This window comes from Vigna unguiculata, chromosome 6, assembly GCF_037176805.1.
Source record: "Vigna unguiculata cultivar grain cowpea cultivar isolate G323 ecotype 2 chromosome 6, ASM3717680v1, whole genome shotgun sequence".
Lineage (NCBI taxonomy): Eukaryota > Viridiplantae > Streptophyta > Magnoliopsida > Fabales > Fabaceae > Vigna > Vigna unguiculata.
In genome coordinates, this window is record NC_140797.1 from 37019134 (window position 1) to 37036651 (window position 17518).

General features: G+C 27.6%; 1 protein-coding gene and 1 pseudogene across 1 annotated transcript; both read right to left on the minus strand.

Annotated features, from left to right (window-relative positions):
- Positions 1–5244: 5244 nt before the first annotated feature.
- Positions 5245–5755, minus strand: LOC114188525 (agamous-like MADS-box protein AGL80 pseudogene; annotated as a pseudogene).
- A 6363-nt stretch (positions 5756–12118) lies between these two features.
- LOC114188526 (agamous-like MADS-box protein AGL80) lies at positions 12119–12814 on the minus strand. Its single transcript, XM_028077099.2, has one exon. It carries the CDS (start codon positions 12812–12814, stop codon positions 12119–12121), a length of 696 nt encoding a protein of 231 aa, XP_027932900.2.
- Between the last annotated feature and the right edge of the window lie 4704 nt (positions 12815–17518).

Consider the following 17518-nt stretch of genomic DNA (forward strand, 5'->3'; position numbering starts at 1 on the left):
TAGAATATTAGATGAGAATTCACAAAAAATACTAACAAAAAATATTAATAAATTTGAGTAACTTACCTAGATGGTTTGAGTTCCATATCCAACTTCTTGTACACATCAAAGCCTCTATAGTATTATCATGAAACAAAAAATAAATAATAAATAAAATTATCATAAAGGAGTAAAGATAATTAAATGTGTGACCCAAATTTGAGAATATCCATTTGAACATAACATAACGGAAAAAAAAAATGTATAATTAAGATTATGATAAAAGGAAAAGTACCTTGAAGATCTGCTTAAACCTTAAAGAACAAGCCAAACAATTAAAAGAGAGTAAAAAAGTGTATAACCAAAGTAACAAAAAGAAGAGCTACAAAATAAGAGTCAAACATTTTCATGAAAATAAATAAATAAATAAAGATAATCAAATGTGTAACCTAAAAATTATTTCATAGAATGAAATTGAGGAACACCTATTTGAACATAACCATGTACAGAGAGTAAAAATTATGTAATAAGAAGAAGAAAAATTACCTTCAAAATTAAATCTTGAAAAACAAACCAGACAATTGAGAGAGTAAACAAAGTGTATAACAAAAAACAAAGAGAATGAGAAATATGTTATATATATATATATATATATATATATATATATATATATATATATATATATATATTATATTATATTATATTATATTATATATTATATTACTATGTATATATATATATATATATTATATGTGTGGATATCTTATGTTTATATATATATATATATATATATATAATTATTTATATATATTATATTATATTATATATTATATTATTATTATTATTATTATGTATATATATTATATGTGTGGATATCTTATGTTTATATATATATATATATATATATATATATATATATATATATATATATATATATATATATATATTTATAGATATATATTTATTTTAAGTATATATTATATTATATTATATAATAATATAAATATAATAATATATATTATATTATTATGTATATATATTATATGTATATGCGTAGATATTTTATGCTTATATATATATATATATATATATATATATATATTTCTTTTAAATTTTTATAAATTTGTAATGTTATAAATTTGTTTATAAAAGATCTCACTAGTTAAATGATTAATTTGTTTTATACGTATATATTATATTACATGTATATGTGTAAATATATATATATATATAAAAGTATATTTTATTTATATGTATATATACTATATTATATTATATTATATTATATTATATTTTATGTGTAAATATATTATTTATTTATATATATTTTTTAGATTATTTAATAAATTATAAATAGTTTAGTAATTTAAGCGGGGACGGGTATTTGGGCGGGTATATATATATCCCCATCCCCATCCCCATCCCCAGTTGAAAATTTCGGGTATTACCCATACCCATACCCATACCCAGTCAAAGCGGGGATTCCCCGTCAAAACGGGAACGGGTTCGGGTGATACCCACGGGCACGGGTTTATTTGCCATCTCTACATACGTGGAATATAAATGAAAAATACCATAGTTTTGTCTTTCTCAGTAGTCATTAGTGATAGGTAACAATTAGTATTACATTGTCTTTTATCACTTCCTCTATAAGTATAACAATTAATAATTCTATTAATATTTATGGAATATTACTTGTATTTTTTAACTACACCCGATTTGTTTATTCTTTACTGACATTAAAAAATAACTTTAATGAAACTCAACGTCACAAAATCGATTTACAAGATAAGGATGAGGTTTTGGATTTTCTGTTGGGTTTTTTGTGTTGTTTCTTTACTGTGTTTTCAAAATACACTAATTATCACTAATTTTGACATTTTAAAATATATTAAAAAGATATTTAAAGTACCAATATAGAGTATTTTTAATATTCAACCGAAGATAATATCCAAAAAGTCAGTAGAGAATTTGGACTCGGTTTGCACTTCCTTATATACTCTAACTTGGCCTTATCTTTATTCGATGTGGGACTTCCAACACACCTCCCATCAGGTCGAGGTATGTGCAGTTCGAACGTGTGATTATAGACATTAATGGGTAGTCTAATAACATATGAAACAATATGTCCAACAAACATCAACTCTCACTAGAATAGGTTTTAACAATAACTTTCATACCATATTAAGAATTAGACTTTAAGTCTAACTCAACCTCACAAAATTAATTTGTAAGGTGAGATTTGTATTCATTTATATACTCTAAATTGATCTTATCTTTAGTCGCGGTAAAACTTCAAACAATAGAAAATATATAAGGTGTTACCACTAGGAACACAAAGTTTCGATATTTTTCAACGTACATGTCTTAATTTTACAAGGTAGACAAAAACCATAATTTGAAAGCTGGAATAAAAACACCATAATTCCTATTCAATGTTTTGTGACTAAATTGCCACAGATTTTAAAGATAAAAATTAACCTTATACGGATTTAAATTTTATTTTTCGATTCATGTTAAAAACCGAGTATACTAATTGAGTACTTAACGTGGAAACTAATTTAAAGAACAACAACAAAAAAAACGATATAATCCTAATTAAAAATAATGACATTAACTTCGAGGCATAAAACAAAAAATTGAACAAGTAAATTTACTAATTGATACTTTGTTATATATATACATGTCATTCTTATATATGACAATAGTTATATATTAGTTAAAAGATTTCCAGAGACTTTAACATTAAGTCATCAGATGATTATTATTATTTTCTATAAACTCATATATATATATATATATATATATATATATATATATATATATAATTAAAGTGTTGGACCTTAAAAATAATTTATTACCTTAATTAATATCTATAATTAAATGATCATTTATAAAAAAAAAACTTTGAATCTTAAAAAGAATGGTGAAATTATATTATATTATAAAGAAGACACGTTATCTTTAATTAAACAATTTTATTCTTTGATAAATAAAAATAATGTATTTATTTATTTAATAAAACTAATAATTAAAAAACTTTTTTTATTTTAAAATAACTAAATAATTTATTTTAATAACAATTTTTTTATTTTTTAATATTATTTTTGTAAAGAAAAGAAAAAAAGTAAATTAGGTGATCAATTTATTAGACTAGTGATTACTTAACTTTACAAAAAAATTTTATTAACAAATAATTTTAGTGACAAAAAATTATTAATCATCGTAATGTAACTAATTTAAATACCAATTCACAAATAAAAAATTATTAGTTACTAAATAGTCACTGCTATAAATAAAAAATGATAATATTAGTCGCTAGGTGTGGTTTATTCATATTGAGTTTTTTCCATATTAAAAAGTTTTGTTGTTGGTTGGTTTTTCTCTTTTTTGTTTTGTTCATCCCATTATTTTCATATTATTTATAATAGGAAAAATTGATCTATGTTTTGTTTTCGCTTATTATTTTTGTTATCTTCTTAACGATTATAATATCAAAACTTGGGTTAGAAGCTCTGGTACGTGCTCTGAAGATGGCAGGTAACAATAATGTTGGAAGTATGATTAGATTGGATTCTACAATCTTTTAATATGAAAATCTCATGTGAAAGATTTGTTATTTTGAGAAGACTTATATGATTTTATTGAGGAATAAGGTGTTAAACCAGTAGATCAATTTGAGATTGGAAGAAAATCAATTTATGTACATGTATCATGTAAGACTAACTTATCAGAAATTTTAGGAATTTTCGCGTTAACTAAAGATAAGATCAATTTATAGTATATAAGTGAGTGTAAACTTCATCTTACAATCTGATTCTGTAAGGTTGAGAGTTCACTTCTCAACATAAAAGCAAAGTCATAATATAATTTATCCTAACAAAATTTGTTGTTTGTTGAATCCATCGTGTTACAAATCTAAGTCTAAAATTATATAAAGATGAAAAAGGTAATTATCATATGAAAAACAAGACTCAAAATCTCATAACATTAAAAGAAAAATTTAAGTTAAAAATGATTTAGTATCACTAATAAAAAAAAGGTTGTTATTTGCAACATAATAACCATAATCGAATAATTAATATATCTTTCATTTAGAAAACAAGATTTAGTACAAACAACAAATGATTACTTGAAAAATCAAACCATGTATGTAACAAAGTAATCGATATATTAAGAGATTGTTTGTGGAGTAGAAATCACCAAAAAACTGTAAATTTCGTTCAGGAATATTCAGTTTAAATTTGAATACAATCGAATTAAAATGTAGTTGATTCAACTCTATAATATAAAATATAGAATTAACATTACATATATTTAACTGTGGGATAAAATAATTATAAAACTTACATTAAGTTATATTTTATAGTAGATATTTTAAAATTAATAAATTTATTATAAATCGAACATCATGTTTATAAAATATGCTTTATTAAATAAAAAAGATTTATTCTTAATACACAATGGTTATAAAAATGAACATTTTTATAGAATCTGACTATTACACTAGATTGGAATGATTTCATACTTCCTCTGAAATTATACAAGGAGCCTATTTCAAGCTCAAATCCATATAAATCAAATTTAACAAATTTTCAAAAAGATCTTATAACTTTTTTTTGAAAAATTAAAAATTTAATAATAACAAAAAAATGTATTCAAATTAAAATTCTTTAATCTAAACCTAACTCAACCCACAAAAAACTTATATATTAATACTATAAAATTATCTTATTTGTAGTTGATGTAGGACTTCCAACACACTCCTCTCGAACTTATCCTAAGCCGTAGATTTTAAGTCTAATTCAACCTTACAAAATCGGCTTGTAAGAAAGTTGCACCCTATGAAATTGTCTCATCTCTAATTGATGTGAGACTTCTAACAAATTTAAATAAAATCAAACAGAATTTAATTTTTTTTTTTTACGAATCGTGAAAAGAATATCCTATGTACAGAGATGACAATTTTTGCTGGAACAATCAAATTGTTAACTATAAAGAATGTGTTCTCTCTCTGACACACACATTCTAGTACTATCATATGGCTGTAATTGTGATATGCAAATCAGAGTCGTTAATTCAAAACTAAACCCAATAATAATTGTGGAGAGCTTGAGAATTATTTCATATAAAACAATTCACCAGAACTTTTATGCATACCAGAGCATGATCAGACACCAACATTAAACTAACAATACTGCTTACAACCAAATGTTTTTCCAAAGGAAAAACACAACAGTTCTGAAGCTATATATATATAGTTCATTAGAGTTTAAGATTAGTATCTACAATGTCAGTAACATCTGTGAAATCCAACCTTCTACTAATGTCGTTCAGTTTCTGTTCAATCACCGATGACAGAAGATTCAAATCTGGCAAAGTCATGTTATGTGGAGGCTGAACCCTAGTTTTATCAAGGCATTGAAACATGAACATGGTAATCTCCATTTCCTTATTCTCTTCCTCAAGTTTCGTAATCTTCCTTTTACCCTTCACAATACTCTTTTCCATCACACTCTCCTGATTCCCCATCTTGTGCTTCTTCCATTCAGGCATGGCCCTGAACTTTTCAACCACGTTCTTCACACCTGATTCTGATGGCCAAATCTGTGGCTCTTGATCAAAGCTGCTATACACTATGGCACATGCTTCTACGCCACAAAGGGTGCTCAGTTCTTCAATCTTCTTCAACATTGACTTCTTCCTTCTTCTATACGATGCCCTTCTCGCACAATCATTGGCTATTAATGCCAGTTTCACCTTTCTCCCTGTCATGTTTTCTGAGGAAAAGAAAATGGTGATTTTCTTCTGGTTTCTCTGTTGTCACCAGAAACCACTTTATGTTATATACTGGTTTTGCACATTCAGATTTCACATGCATAGAAGATACACAGAATCAGAACCTTTAATGATATTTAATTACTTTGCAAATATCTACACTATGCATGAGATAGTAGATTACTATTGAGTTGGTAAACAATATTATGTATAGAAAATCTTTATTTTCATTGTTGAATTTGATGGATATATATTTATAGACTAAACTTTTTAATAGTATTTATAACGGTTAATGTCATCTGGTTTTACACACTTTTTAAATTCATTCCATACATGAATTATATCCGGCATATTTTGAAATTTACGAGAATGGAAATATATTAAAAGATATTTTCGTAATTTAATTTTATACATATATAGAGAGTTTGCAACTTTAATAGTATTTTAAAGTTTTTTCATTTTTAAAAATGGCAACAGGTTTCGTATATATAAATCTCATCATTTAATTTTTATGCGTGGATACATAGTTTTCTTAATTTATTAATTGCATATTAAGAGTTGTCATCATATTAGAGTAAACTCTTCGTGTCACATATACTTAAAATAGACAATGAAATTATGTATTCATTTTGTGACCATTTTAAGAAACACGATTTTAGAAGTTTTTCTTCCTAAAAGCATGTGATTCTTATCTAATCAATTATGGAAATATATGTGACGCTTTTGTAAATCATTAATGAACATATATAACAAATGCAAGTGATATGAACCAAGATAGAAAAAGGCTTGTGATGATACATATCTAGACACGGAGTATTTTAGCTTAATGATATTTTAATCCACTTTTTTTATTTATGTTTAACTCATCATTTCAATCATTATTAAATCATCATATCATTATATCATTACATCACATCACTAAAAATAATAAAAATAGATTATCTAATGGTGATTAAAGAAATGAGTTAAAATGGATCAAAAAATGTGAATTAAAATATTATTATCCAATACAAAAAATATTTTAACATCGATTAATTTTTAACTTTTTAGGTAACATTTTACATTAGAAACAATTGAAGTAGAATTTAGTTTAAGGACATATATGATTTTTTTTATAATAATTTGTAAATGAAAAGAAAATAATCCTTTGTAAAGTGGGTGTAGGGACATGTTTAATCTAAGAATTCATTGAAACCACTCTCTAGACATGCATGTTCAATATGCAAGAGAAGTGTATGTAACTTGTGACATGTTGATATATCATGCTTAAGGGTCGATAGAATATGAATGAGTAAAACAATAGTCTCATATTTGACTCTACATGTGTGTATAGAATAATTTATTGAACTTTTTTGTGAAAATTTATAAGAAGATGAACATGATCTTGGTAGCTAAAGCTATATGCTAAATTTGTTGGATTTGTAGTTGATGAACTAATTTTTTTTTATTTTCTGTGTAAAAGGTTAAAGCATCCAAGTGTTTTATCATTAATATATCTATTTATTTGTCAATAAAATAAGAAGATAAGTTAAATCAATAGAGAACTTAAGAGGTGATTGAACCAATCTCCAATCTTTCCTCCTAGAATGTTTATGCTCAATTCCGAAGAAGAACGATAGTATTTTGTCTAAGCTAAAGTAATCACAAATTACTATAAAGCAACAACAATCTAGAGTGTTTCACTGTTGGTATTTTTGTTTTTTTGTTTATATAAAATTCTATCTTAAAACTTATTGCTGAGAAGATGTGGTGATATATAAAGATAGAAAACTGAAAGAATAACGGAAGCATGGGAGGATTATACCAAGTCCCATATATACAAAACACAAGTAACATCAAATTATGAAAATCTAAATTCTGAAATTATGGAAAAAAGACTCCAACAACAATATTAACTAGTTTAATTATATCCATCATAAGCATCTTTCCTTTTTTTTTCCTAGGTGCACCATTAAAAATGGAAGGCCTAAGTAAGTAAACAGGATGAACCTTTCACAAACCTAGGTATGTGTTGTATAATAGAGTTACAAATTCTCTCGGAGCACTGTCAATCACAAAAAAAGAAAAATTGTTTTGTCCTATATATTAACCCACAAAGAAACTGTTTTTGTTATTCTGGGAGCACTATCTTCATGCTTCTTCTTTTTTGAGTTGAGATATCATGTCTAATTTTTTTTATTTATATATTAGTTATTATTAATAAAAAAATGTGTAATGATTTTAATATAATAATAATACTAACACGAATTTATTTATTTATATTTACTTAAACAGATCAATTTGTTTCACTAAAACACCTTTCTTGAATGAGTAAAGACATGACCTTTTTTAACAAGTTAATGAAAAAACAATAGTTAATTAAAATTTTAAAAACATACTAAAGTAGGGGTGCCACTAATATGTTACGATTTGGATAAAAATTGTTGGTCAAAGCTACTCGGCTAGAGATGTATTTGGCCTAAGTATAAGTATGATTAGATCAAAATGATATAATGACGGCCAGAAATGACATCATATCAACCACATCATTAAGAGTTGTAAAATGTGATTAAGAAAGGATAATGATTAAAGTATATTAGTGGAGTACATAAATCACCTTCATCCAAATAAAAATCATTAAACATAGTATGTATAATAGTGTAAATGAGGTAAATTATATTTCATTATTATAACATTATTTATTATTATTATACATCGAAGCTGAGAGTGTTACAAAGAGGATATTTATGGGATATATTCTAAATAGTATATCCCATAAATATAAAAAAGTAGCATATTTAACTTATGGTATAAATAGGTTATCAATTTATGGAATCCCGACTTATTATGCAATTTAAATATACAATTTTGCATTGGATTTATTATGAGAGAAAATAAATAGAATAAATAAAGTGAGAACAGAGAGATAGAAAAAAGATTGAGTGTCTCTGGTGAGAAAATAAAGAAGCCATCAGAGACTGAAGAAAAAGAAAAGAGCAATCAGTTTATCTTATGCAAATTTGTGCAGAGAAGTTACTTTGAAGAAAAAGTTTTATTTCTCTTCTCATATATTGGGGTTTCCTCTATTATTCATTTAAGGTACCCATTGAGGTTTGTTATTCACCTTGTTAATAAAGAAAATAGTGCTATGTTGATCTTAGGAATCTCCAAGAGAACTTGTGGTGTTATCCACTAATTTTCATTAGTAGAAGATTTTACTAGACTGGGTCCCGTGGGTTTCTCCTCCATATTGAGGTTTCTCTTGTTAGAAGTTTTGGTGTTTGTTGATTCCTCCCTTATATGTTTTATGCATTTTATTATTTTTCATATTATTTATTTAGGGAAGATTTGATCTGAGTTTTCCTTCGGTTATCTGTTATTTTTTTAGATCTTCCCAACAACGGGCATCAGAGCCAGGTTAGGGGCTCTGGTTTATGATTTGAAAATGGGAGATAATGATGGTGCATGAACCATTATTAAATTGGATTCTATAAATCATTCAATATGGAAATCTCACATGGAAGATTTGTTATTTTGCAGATACTTGTATGATCCTATTGAAGAAAATTGTATTCAACCAGTAGATAAATCTGATGGAGATTGGAAAAAAATGAATAGGAAGACTATTAGTGTGACCAGACAATGGATAGATCAATCTATTTATCATCATGTGTTAGGTGAGACTCTTGCTTACAATTTATGGAAAAGATTAAGTGAGTTATCTAAAAATTCCTTGAACAAGACATTTCTTATTAGGAAGCTAGTAAACTTGAAATATAAGGATGGTTCCAATGACGGAGTACTTGAGCAGTTTTCAGGATACGGTGAATCAGTTAACTACAATGGAGATTGTATTAGATGATGAACTATTAACATTGTATTAAAAGTGTTGGTGTTTGTTGATTCTTCTCTGATTTATACATTTTATTACTTTGCATATTATTTATTTAAGAAAGATTTGATTTAGGTTATACTTCCGCTTAATTATTTTATTTTTTTCAGATCTAACATGGTATTATCACGAAAAATATTTACATATTCATGTATTAATTAATATATAAAAACTTAAAAACAATCAACTCATATTATGTTAGATATAGTGTTCGGTTTAGGGTTATAAACTGAACAATCAAGTCGATATTGAGGCAGTTTCGTTTTGCACCTTCGTATCTTTCTTCCTTGCATCTTTTTAATATTTTTTTTCTTATTTTACCTTTTTGAATATACAATCTGGAAATAAAAAAAAATTAAAATTATATATTTCAAAAGTTAAAATTCCGATTAATAAAATCATATTATCTGATTTTAAGTTGAAAAATTGTGAACTATTTAGATTGAATAACACATAATAAAACAACTTTCCAGCAAGAGCTAACCACACACCAAAAGATTATTTATTCAAGAAAACCAAATCATCCTCTATAAATTAAAACACTCAAACCAAATTCATGTAACATCAAACTGGCAAGCCAATCCACACAAAACTAACTGATATTCACCAAAGTAAACTATGAAGAGTATACATAAATGACTTAATGTTGTTGTGTCTTCACATTTACACACAACAAACTTAAGGGTTAAATATGTTTTTGGTCTCTCAAGTTTGAGTGAGTTTTGGTAATCATTTTTCGAAATTTTATACCAATTTAGTCATTCATCTTTATAAATGCGTGAATTTAGTCTTTCTTACCGAATTTTGTTAAGTTTATTTAATATTTTAAATGTATTTTATTATAATATTTAAATTAACATTGAAGCGAAAATGTGTCAAACGGTGTAAACAATTTAAATATTATCATGAAATACACTTGGAACGTCAGATAAACTTAATAAAATTTAGTTAAAATGACTAAATTCACGTATTTTCAAATATGAAGAACTAAATTGGTTAAAAATTTGGAATTAATTTTGAATAGGGACTAATTCCAAATTTCACCGAAACTTAAGAGACAAAAAATATATTTAATCTTAAACTATTAAAAAAGAACATGATCCCAAAAATACTTCTTAGTTAAAGTTGGAGATTATATCAGCATTAGCATTCATTTCTGAGACATCATTCTTCACCCGTTTTGTCTCTTCAGCTGCAGCTGGTTGCACCTGGGTTTGACATGGTACCATCCGGTGACAGACCTACATGATGCTGACCATGGACAAACACTCCCTTGATTATTAAAATTATTACCAAATATCTATAAAAAAATTATTTTGTCCTTCTAATCTTATATACTTGTATTTCCTAATAATTTTTAATTGTCCTCACTCACTTAGGTTTTTAAATTCGTCACCAATGTCATCTCATTAGAATTCAAAGTTTCCGATCTTTTTGTGTGTTCCTCTGGTTCTTTTCAATCACTGATGAAAGAACATTTAAATCTGCTATGGTTATGTTACCATCCTCCTCTAACTTCCTTGTTTCAAGGCTCTGAAACATGTACAAGGTCATTTCCTTCTCCTTATTCTCTTTCAATGAGTTTCAACCTTTTCCAAGTCATGGTGGTGAACAAAAAACGAGAAAGAGAAGTAAAAAGGCTTGTTTGCAGATTCTTCTGCCCCAAACAACCTCCTTTAATAGATCAGTGGTTTGATTTTGTGTGAAGTGAAAATACCAACTGGTTTTGCACATTATGTAACATTTAGTGTCTTTCCAAGCAAGAACAAAATACAGAATCCAGAAATTTAATGATATTAAATTTAAAAGATTTGCATTATGTATAAATACATGATTTGTTATTTTTTTTATTCATGTATGAAATATATGATTGAGTAATATACTAAAAAGATATCCATTAGTGTACCACTAAAAGATATATTAATTGTGTGACAATTTTAAGAATCAGAAGTTTTTTCTTTCTATATAAGTACAGTGTGGGTGCATGAATTTATCATTGTGCTTATCCAAACAAATTGTGGTGATAAGAACAAATGAACATAAAAAATGCATGTGAATTAACAACATTTGAAAAAAAAAAGACTTTTAAATTTCAGATATGAACATTAATTAAAAATAGACAAATCTCTTTTAATTTTTAGATCTATCATAGAAATGATGTAAGACTTTAGATCCATTTATCACAACTGTAGAAAGTTTGTATAATGGAAACCTTTCTAACTGTAACAGTGTAAATTGTTTGCAATAACTTAATCCTATGAAGTGAGTTTAGACTTAATTGCAGAAGAAACTTTTTATAACAAACAACCAGAGAAATTTACACAAAACAATGATAAACATATTGATCAACCAGATAGAAAACTAACATAAAGAGTAATGAGTTACTGTTGTTTCTTCACATTGACACGCAAACAAACCTAGAAACCATAGACAATTCATGACTCAACAAGCACATATGTATGCTTGTTTCAAATTTGGCCAAAAACCAGATCAGAGTGGTGGGAGATTAGGATCTCCAAATGAAGACTTCATTGTCTCCTCATCACCATTATCATTGAGCAACTCCATGAACCACTGGCTTTGCAAGGGGTCATCAGAATTCAAATATGTTCCATCGCCATGATTTGGTGGTACGATGATGTTTTCTGGTGCTGCTACTGGTAGTACTGCTGGTGGTGGCATCATCTGGATTTGGTTTGGTAGCATCTCAGAAACATTCAAAGTTTCCATCTTTTTATTAATATCCCTCAATTTGCTATCAATCACTGATGAAAGAACATTCAAATCATCTGGGGTCAAGTTATTGAGAAGCTCAACCCTCCCATTCTTAAGGCACTGAAACATGAACATGGTCATCTCCTTCTCTTGGTTGCTCCTAACATGTTTCTTCATCTTCTCTCTACCCTTGGCGATTCTTTCCGAAAGGAAACTCTCTTGAGTCGCCATCTTCTTGTTATGCTCACATGTATTCCTGAACTTTTCCACCACGTTTTGAACACCAGATTTGGATGTCCAAACATCTGGCACAGGAGCATAAGGGCCATAAACTATTGTGCATGCTTCAACACCACAAAGGGTGCTGATTTCCTCAGTCTTCTTCAGCAGTGACTTCTTCCTTTTGATATATGATGCCTTCCTATCTGAGTTATTGGCTATGAATGTGAGTTGCACCTTTCTTCTCGACATGATCACTGTCACCAGAAAACAAGAGAAACAAGTGAGAAGAGAAAACTGTGTTCCTTTGTAGTTTCTTCTGCCACCAGCCATGTTTATATACACCAATTTTATGACAGCATTTTATGACAGTGTTTGGTTTTGTGCATAAAGTGCCAACTGATTTCATACATAACGAAGTGTCATCATTGCATGCATAAGGAATGAATAATCCACCACATTGATGGCATTTAATTAATGTACAAAATTTACATTGTTTGTGAGTTAGTAAATACAGAATGATTTGGTACCAGAATCATATCAATGAATTTGGTGAATACATAGATAGAATTTTTTTAACACCATTTTAATGTTTTCATTGTGGTCTTACACATTGAAATTTCACTTAAATGTCATTCACACATGATTGGTGTAGAGGAATAGGATAAACAGTGATGTCTAAGTTGTCAATGTCATTTTGTATAATTAGTAAATTATTCAGTGTATGTGTATATAAAGTATATTCTTATCATTTATATCATTCCAAATGCTGTCATTAGGGCATTATCTTTCAAAGATCAGGTTAATATTCTTTGTATCATATATTTATAGTAAATCACTAAAGGAAATATTAATTGTGTGATCATTTTAAGAAACATATATTTAAAAGTTTTTTATAAATACATATAACAAATAAATAAAGACTTAATTATGTTTTTAATTTCTAAAATTTAAAGTAAACTGACGTTATCATTTTTAAGCAACGTATATCTTTGGGATAGTTTTTCTTTCCAAAAAATTAATGATTTTTTTATTGTGTACTGTAGAACATAAAAAATACGTGAATGTATAATTTTTTATAAAATAGAAAATGTATGTGAAATGTAACTACATTAGAAAAATAGAAATATGTACATAAATTTGATAATGAGCATGCATATATGCATTAGGCGGAAGAAATATTTATCTTGGACTAGGTTAAACTATGGGTCTGAAATGAGACTACTACAAATTCTCATATTACATGAGAATTTTCTTGCAAATTTGTTAAAAAAATTTGTAATAAAAGGCTTTTTTCTGCTATTTTTTCTAAGAATTTTAATTGGCAGATAATTTCTTCGTGGGTAATTATTTCCTACAAAATTATAAAATTCGCAAGTATTTCTTACAAAATTTGTTGCGAAAAGTGTTTTATACAAAATATTTTATAAAAAAATTGACAGCAATTTCCTACAAATCTTTTTTTCATAACAAAATTTATAAGTATTTCCTAAAAAAAAATTCAAAACAAAATTGGCAGAAAATATGAGTTTTTTTAATAGTGATAAATTCAAGAAGGCACACTTGTATCAGAAATGATATATTTGACTATCTATTTGTATATGTGGTCAATAATTTAATAGTTTAGGTAGGAAAAAAGGTGTAATGATACTTTATGTTTGGTCCATAGCTGCTAATTGGGTATAAATGGCAAAATAGAGAGGTAGATTAAAGTTGGTAAGATATATGTGTAGGGCGGTCCTTTAATAGAATTTTAAAATTGCGGACGTGATTAATTATTAGGTTTTTAAGGACTTATATTTTTTTTTATCGACAAAGAAATATATTGAGTATGAAGTATTTGAGATACTTCAACCCTTTAACAAAAAATACATACTTAGCTTTTATTACATATTCAAACACACCCAAACAAATTTATCTATCAAAATTTTGCTAAATTTCATATAAATTTTCACAAAAAACTCAACTTCGTACTTTATGAATATAGTTAAAGTGAATTCACGGAGATATTGCTTCACTCTTTACTATTAGAAATTATCTTGCTATCCTAATGTAGGAATATCTAGTATCATTGTACACTGCTTTTGCAATAGGGATAAATATTCTCATGAATCGCTTGGCAAAAAGTCAATTACATGAGCTTCACTCTCTTTTATAAGCCAAGAGTAAAATAGGTTGAAGCAAAAAGTGGTATGACTCTTTTCTCTATTTTGCACGTAAGACTTTACTAGTTTAGTCATAGTATATATTGGAGCTTGGAAGGGTCAAATGTCACTAAATGAGTGAGAGTTAGAAAGGATACAAAGGTTAGGGTTTACAAGAAATACATGATTGTGGATTCTAGAGTTGGACTAAGAACAAAACGAAGAACAAGATCTAGGATGGTTGACATGCTACAAGTTAGATTTATAGGAGTCCAAGTGAGAAAGTCATGAGGACCAACCATAGTGTTCTTTCGGATACTTCTATCAGTGTCAAATCCGTAAAATATGTTAGAACAATATATCAATAAATAAGAATTAGTATTATTGAAGGATATTTTTACCGATAATTTATCATTACAATTACCAACAACAAAAATTGTCGAAAATTTACAATTTTTATTATTGACAGATATTATCGTCAATAACTTGCCATTATCTCTATCGACAATTTAAATTTGTCGATAGATCCATTAAAAAGGGGAAATGGGTGAGAAGAATAAGAGTATAAGAAGGAAAGAAGAAGAGGAGAAGAGGACGAGGAGGAGGCGACATGGTGGCGATGCGATAGTGGGTGGACATTGACACAGAGGTGCGCCAGTGACGCAAAGGAACGTCAGTGATATGGTGTTGACGTGGAGGTGGAAGATGGTGGTGATGGTGGTTGCTGAAGTTAGATAAGGAGGGTGAAAGAGGAGGAGTTAGAAGAAGAGGAAGAGGAAAGAGGAAGACAAGAAAGGATGATGAAGTGGTGGAACTCTACCACAACATCGACAATGAGAAGAGGAGGAAGGAGATGAAGAAATAAAGGAAAAAGAAGAGGAAAAAGAGGAGAAAGGAGACTCAATCGGGTATTTTACCAACGCATGCCAAAATTTGTCAATAATTATCAATTCATTTTTTTATCTGTCAGTAAAGTTTAATGAAAACCACTTTATTGATGAATTTTTTATTGTCGATAATCCGTCAGTAAATATGATTTACTGACAAATTAGACTTGTCGGTAATATGCAATTTTTTTGTAATGTATACAACTTAAAGTTGCATTAATAAGAAGCATCATGAAAAAAAAATCTTTACAAAAGCAAACAACAATAGTTGCAATTCACCTCTAATTGGTTTTAACCAAAAATGTTAAACTTCTCCTCAATTGATTCTATTGTAAGGCTATTGGACCTTTGGAACACAATTATTTTATTTGGATTAAATATGTATTTGGTCCTTTAACTTTCATTGAAAATTGGAATTAGTTTCTTATCTCTAAAAATATTTGGATCTAATCATTTTAACCAAATTTTATTAAGTTTATTTGACGTTTTAAATGTGTTTCTCATTTAATATATTGTGACATAAATGAGTCAACTGGTGTTAACAACTTAAATGCTAAAGTGAAAGTTTCGAATGACGACTAATTCTAATTTTCATTGAAAGTGAGATCAAGAACATATTTAATCATTTAAATTTCAAGGACCCAACTTTGATCTTATAAATAATATAAAAAAAAATTCACACTAACATAAATAAATCTAGAATACCTTCATTTACTGTATCTAACCATCACTACTTTTGTCATTGCTACTAGTGTTGTTCACGTCGTTACCACTGCAGAGGAAAAGAAGAAGACAGAGAGCATGAAGAAAAAGAAAATGCTCTGGACAACTCTTTTCGCAACACATTTCATGTGTTTTGGGAAGCTTATTTTAGACATTTCATTTTGCAAGTAATATATACATTATAAAAAACTTGATCTAGAAATCCTGTTTTGGAAAATTTGTTTTGAAATGCATTTCATACGATTTGAAAATCGTATTCTGAAATTTTCATTTTAGATACCTCATTCAAAAAATTCCATACTAGAAATCCCATTTTATAAATCATATTCTGGATATTCCAGAAAGCTAAACCCACAAATTTTCCAAAATAGATAATCCAAAAATCACTTTTATAAAAGATAAAATAGTCATTTAGAAAACTGGGGATGTGTGAAGAAATTGTAGAGGTACGGGAAGCAAAAGCCTATCAGAATGACCAATGTAGTTGATGAGTAAAAACCATTCAAAAATTACCATTTCTTCTTACACATCCCGTTTTTTTGCAACACCCCCATAAAACCCTTATTTAATCCCCAAAATACTCTTTGGTAAAATTGAGTTTAAACCCTTAATCCCCAAAATAACCTTTGTTAAAATTAGGTTTAAACCATTAATCCTTAAAATAACGTTTGTTAAAATTAGGTTTAAACCCTTAATCCTATCCCCCTCACTGGGTTTTCATTGTTCCCACCACACTTCTGCATTAAAGTTCGTGCACCTTCTACATTTAAGCTTTCTTTTTTCCTTTTCACATTTAAGCTTTCTCCTTCTCTTGCAGCACCCCAAGTTGTTATTGTTTCACCGATTGGGAGATGGGTTGGGTGTTTTGTCATTCTAGGAGGTTTTTGTTACATTGCACCATTTTTTAATCCAAAAATATATTTTAAACTATGTAATTTATTATTATTATTATTATTATTATTATTATTATTTATTAATTAATACAAATAATATAGATAATAAACAAAAAATATTTATATATTAATATTGTAAGGCCCACTTTTAATTCAGATTTTGGGCCCAGCCTTAGTAAAAAGAGGCCCAATTCAGTCACATCACTACAAGAAAATGTCTTATTAGTCACCAATTTTAGTGACTAAAAGTTATTAGTCACTGTAGTGACCAATTTAGATACCATTTTACAAAATTAAAATTTATTGGTT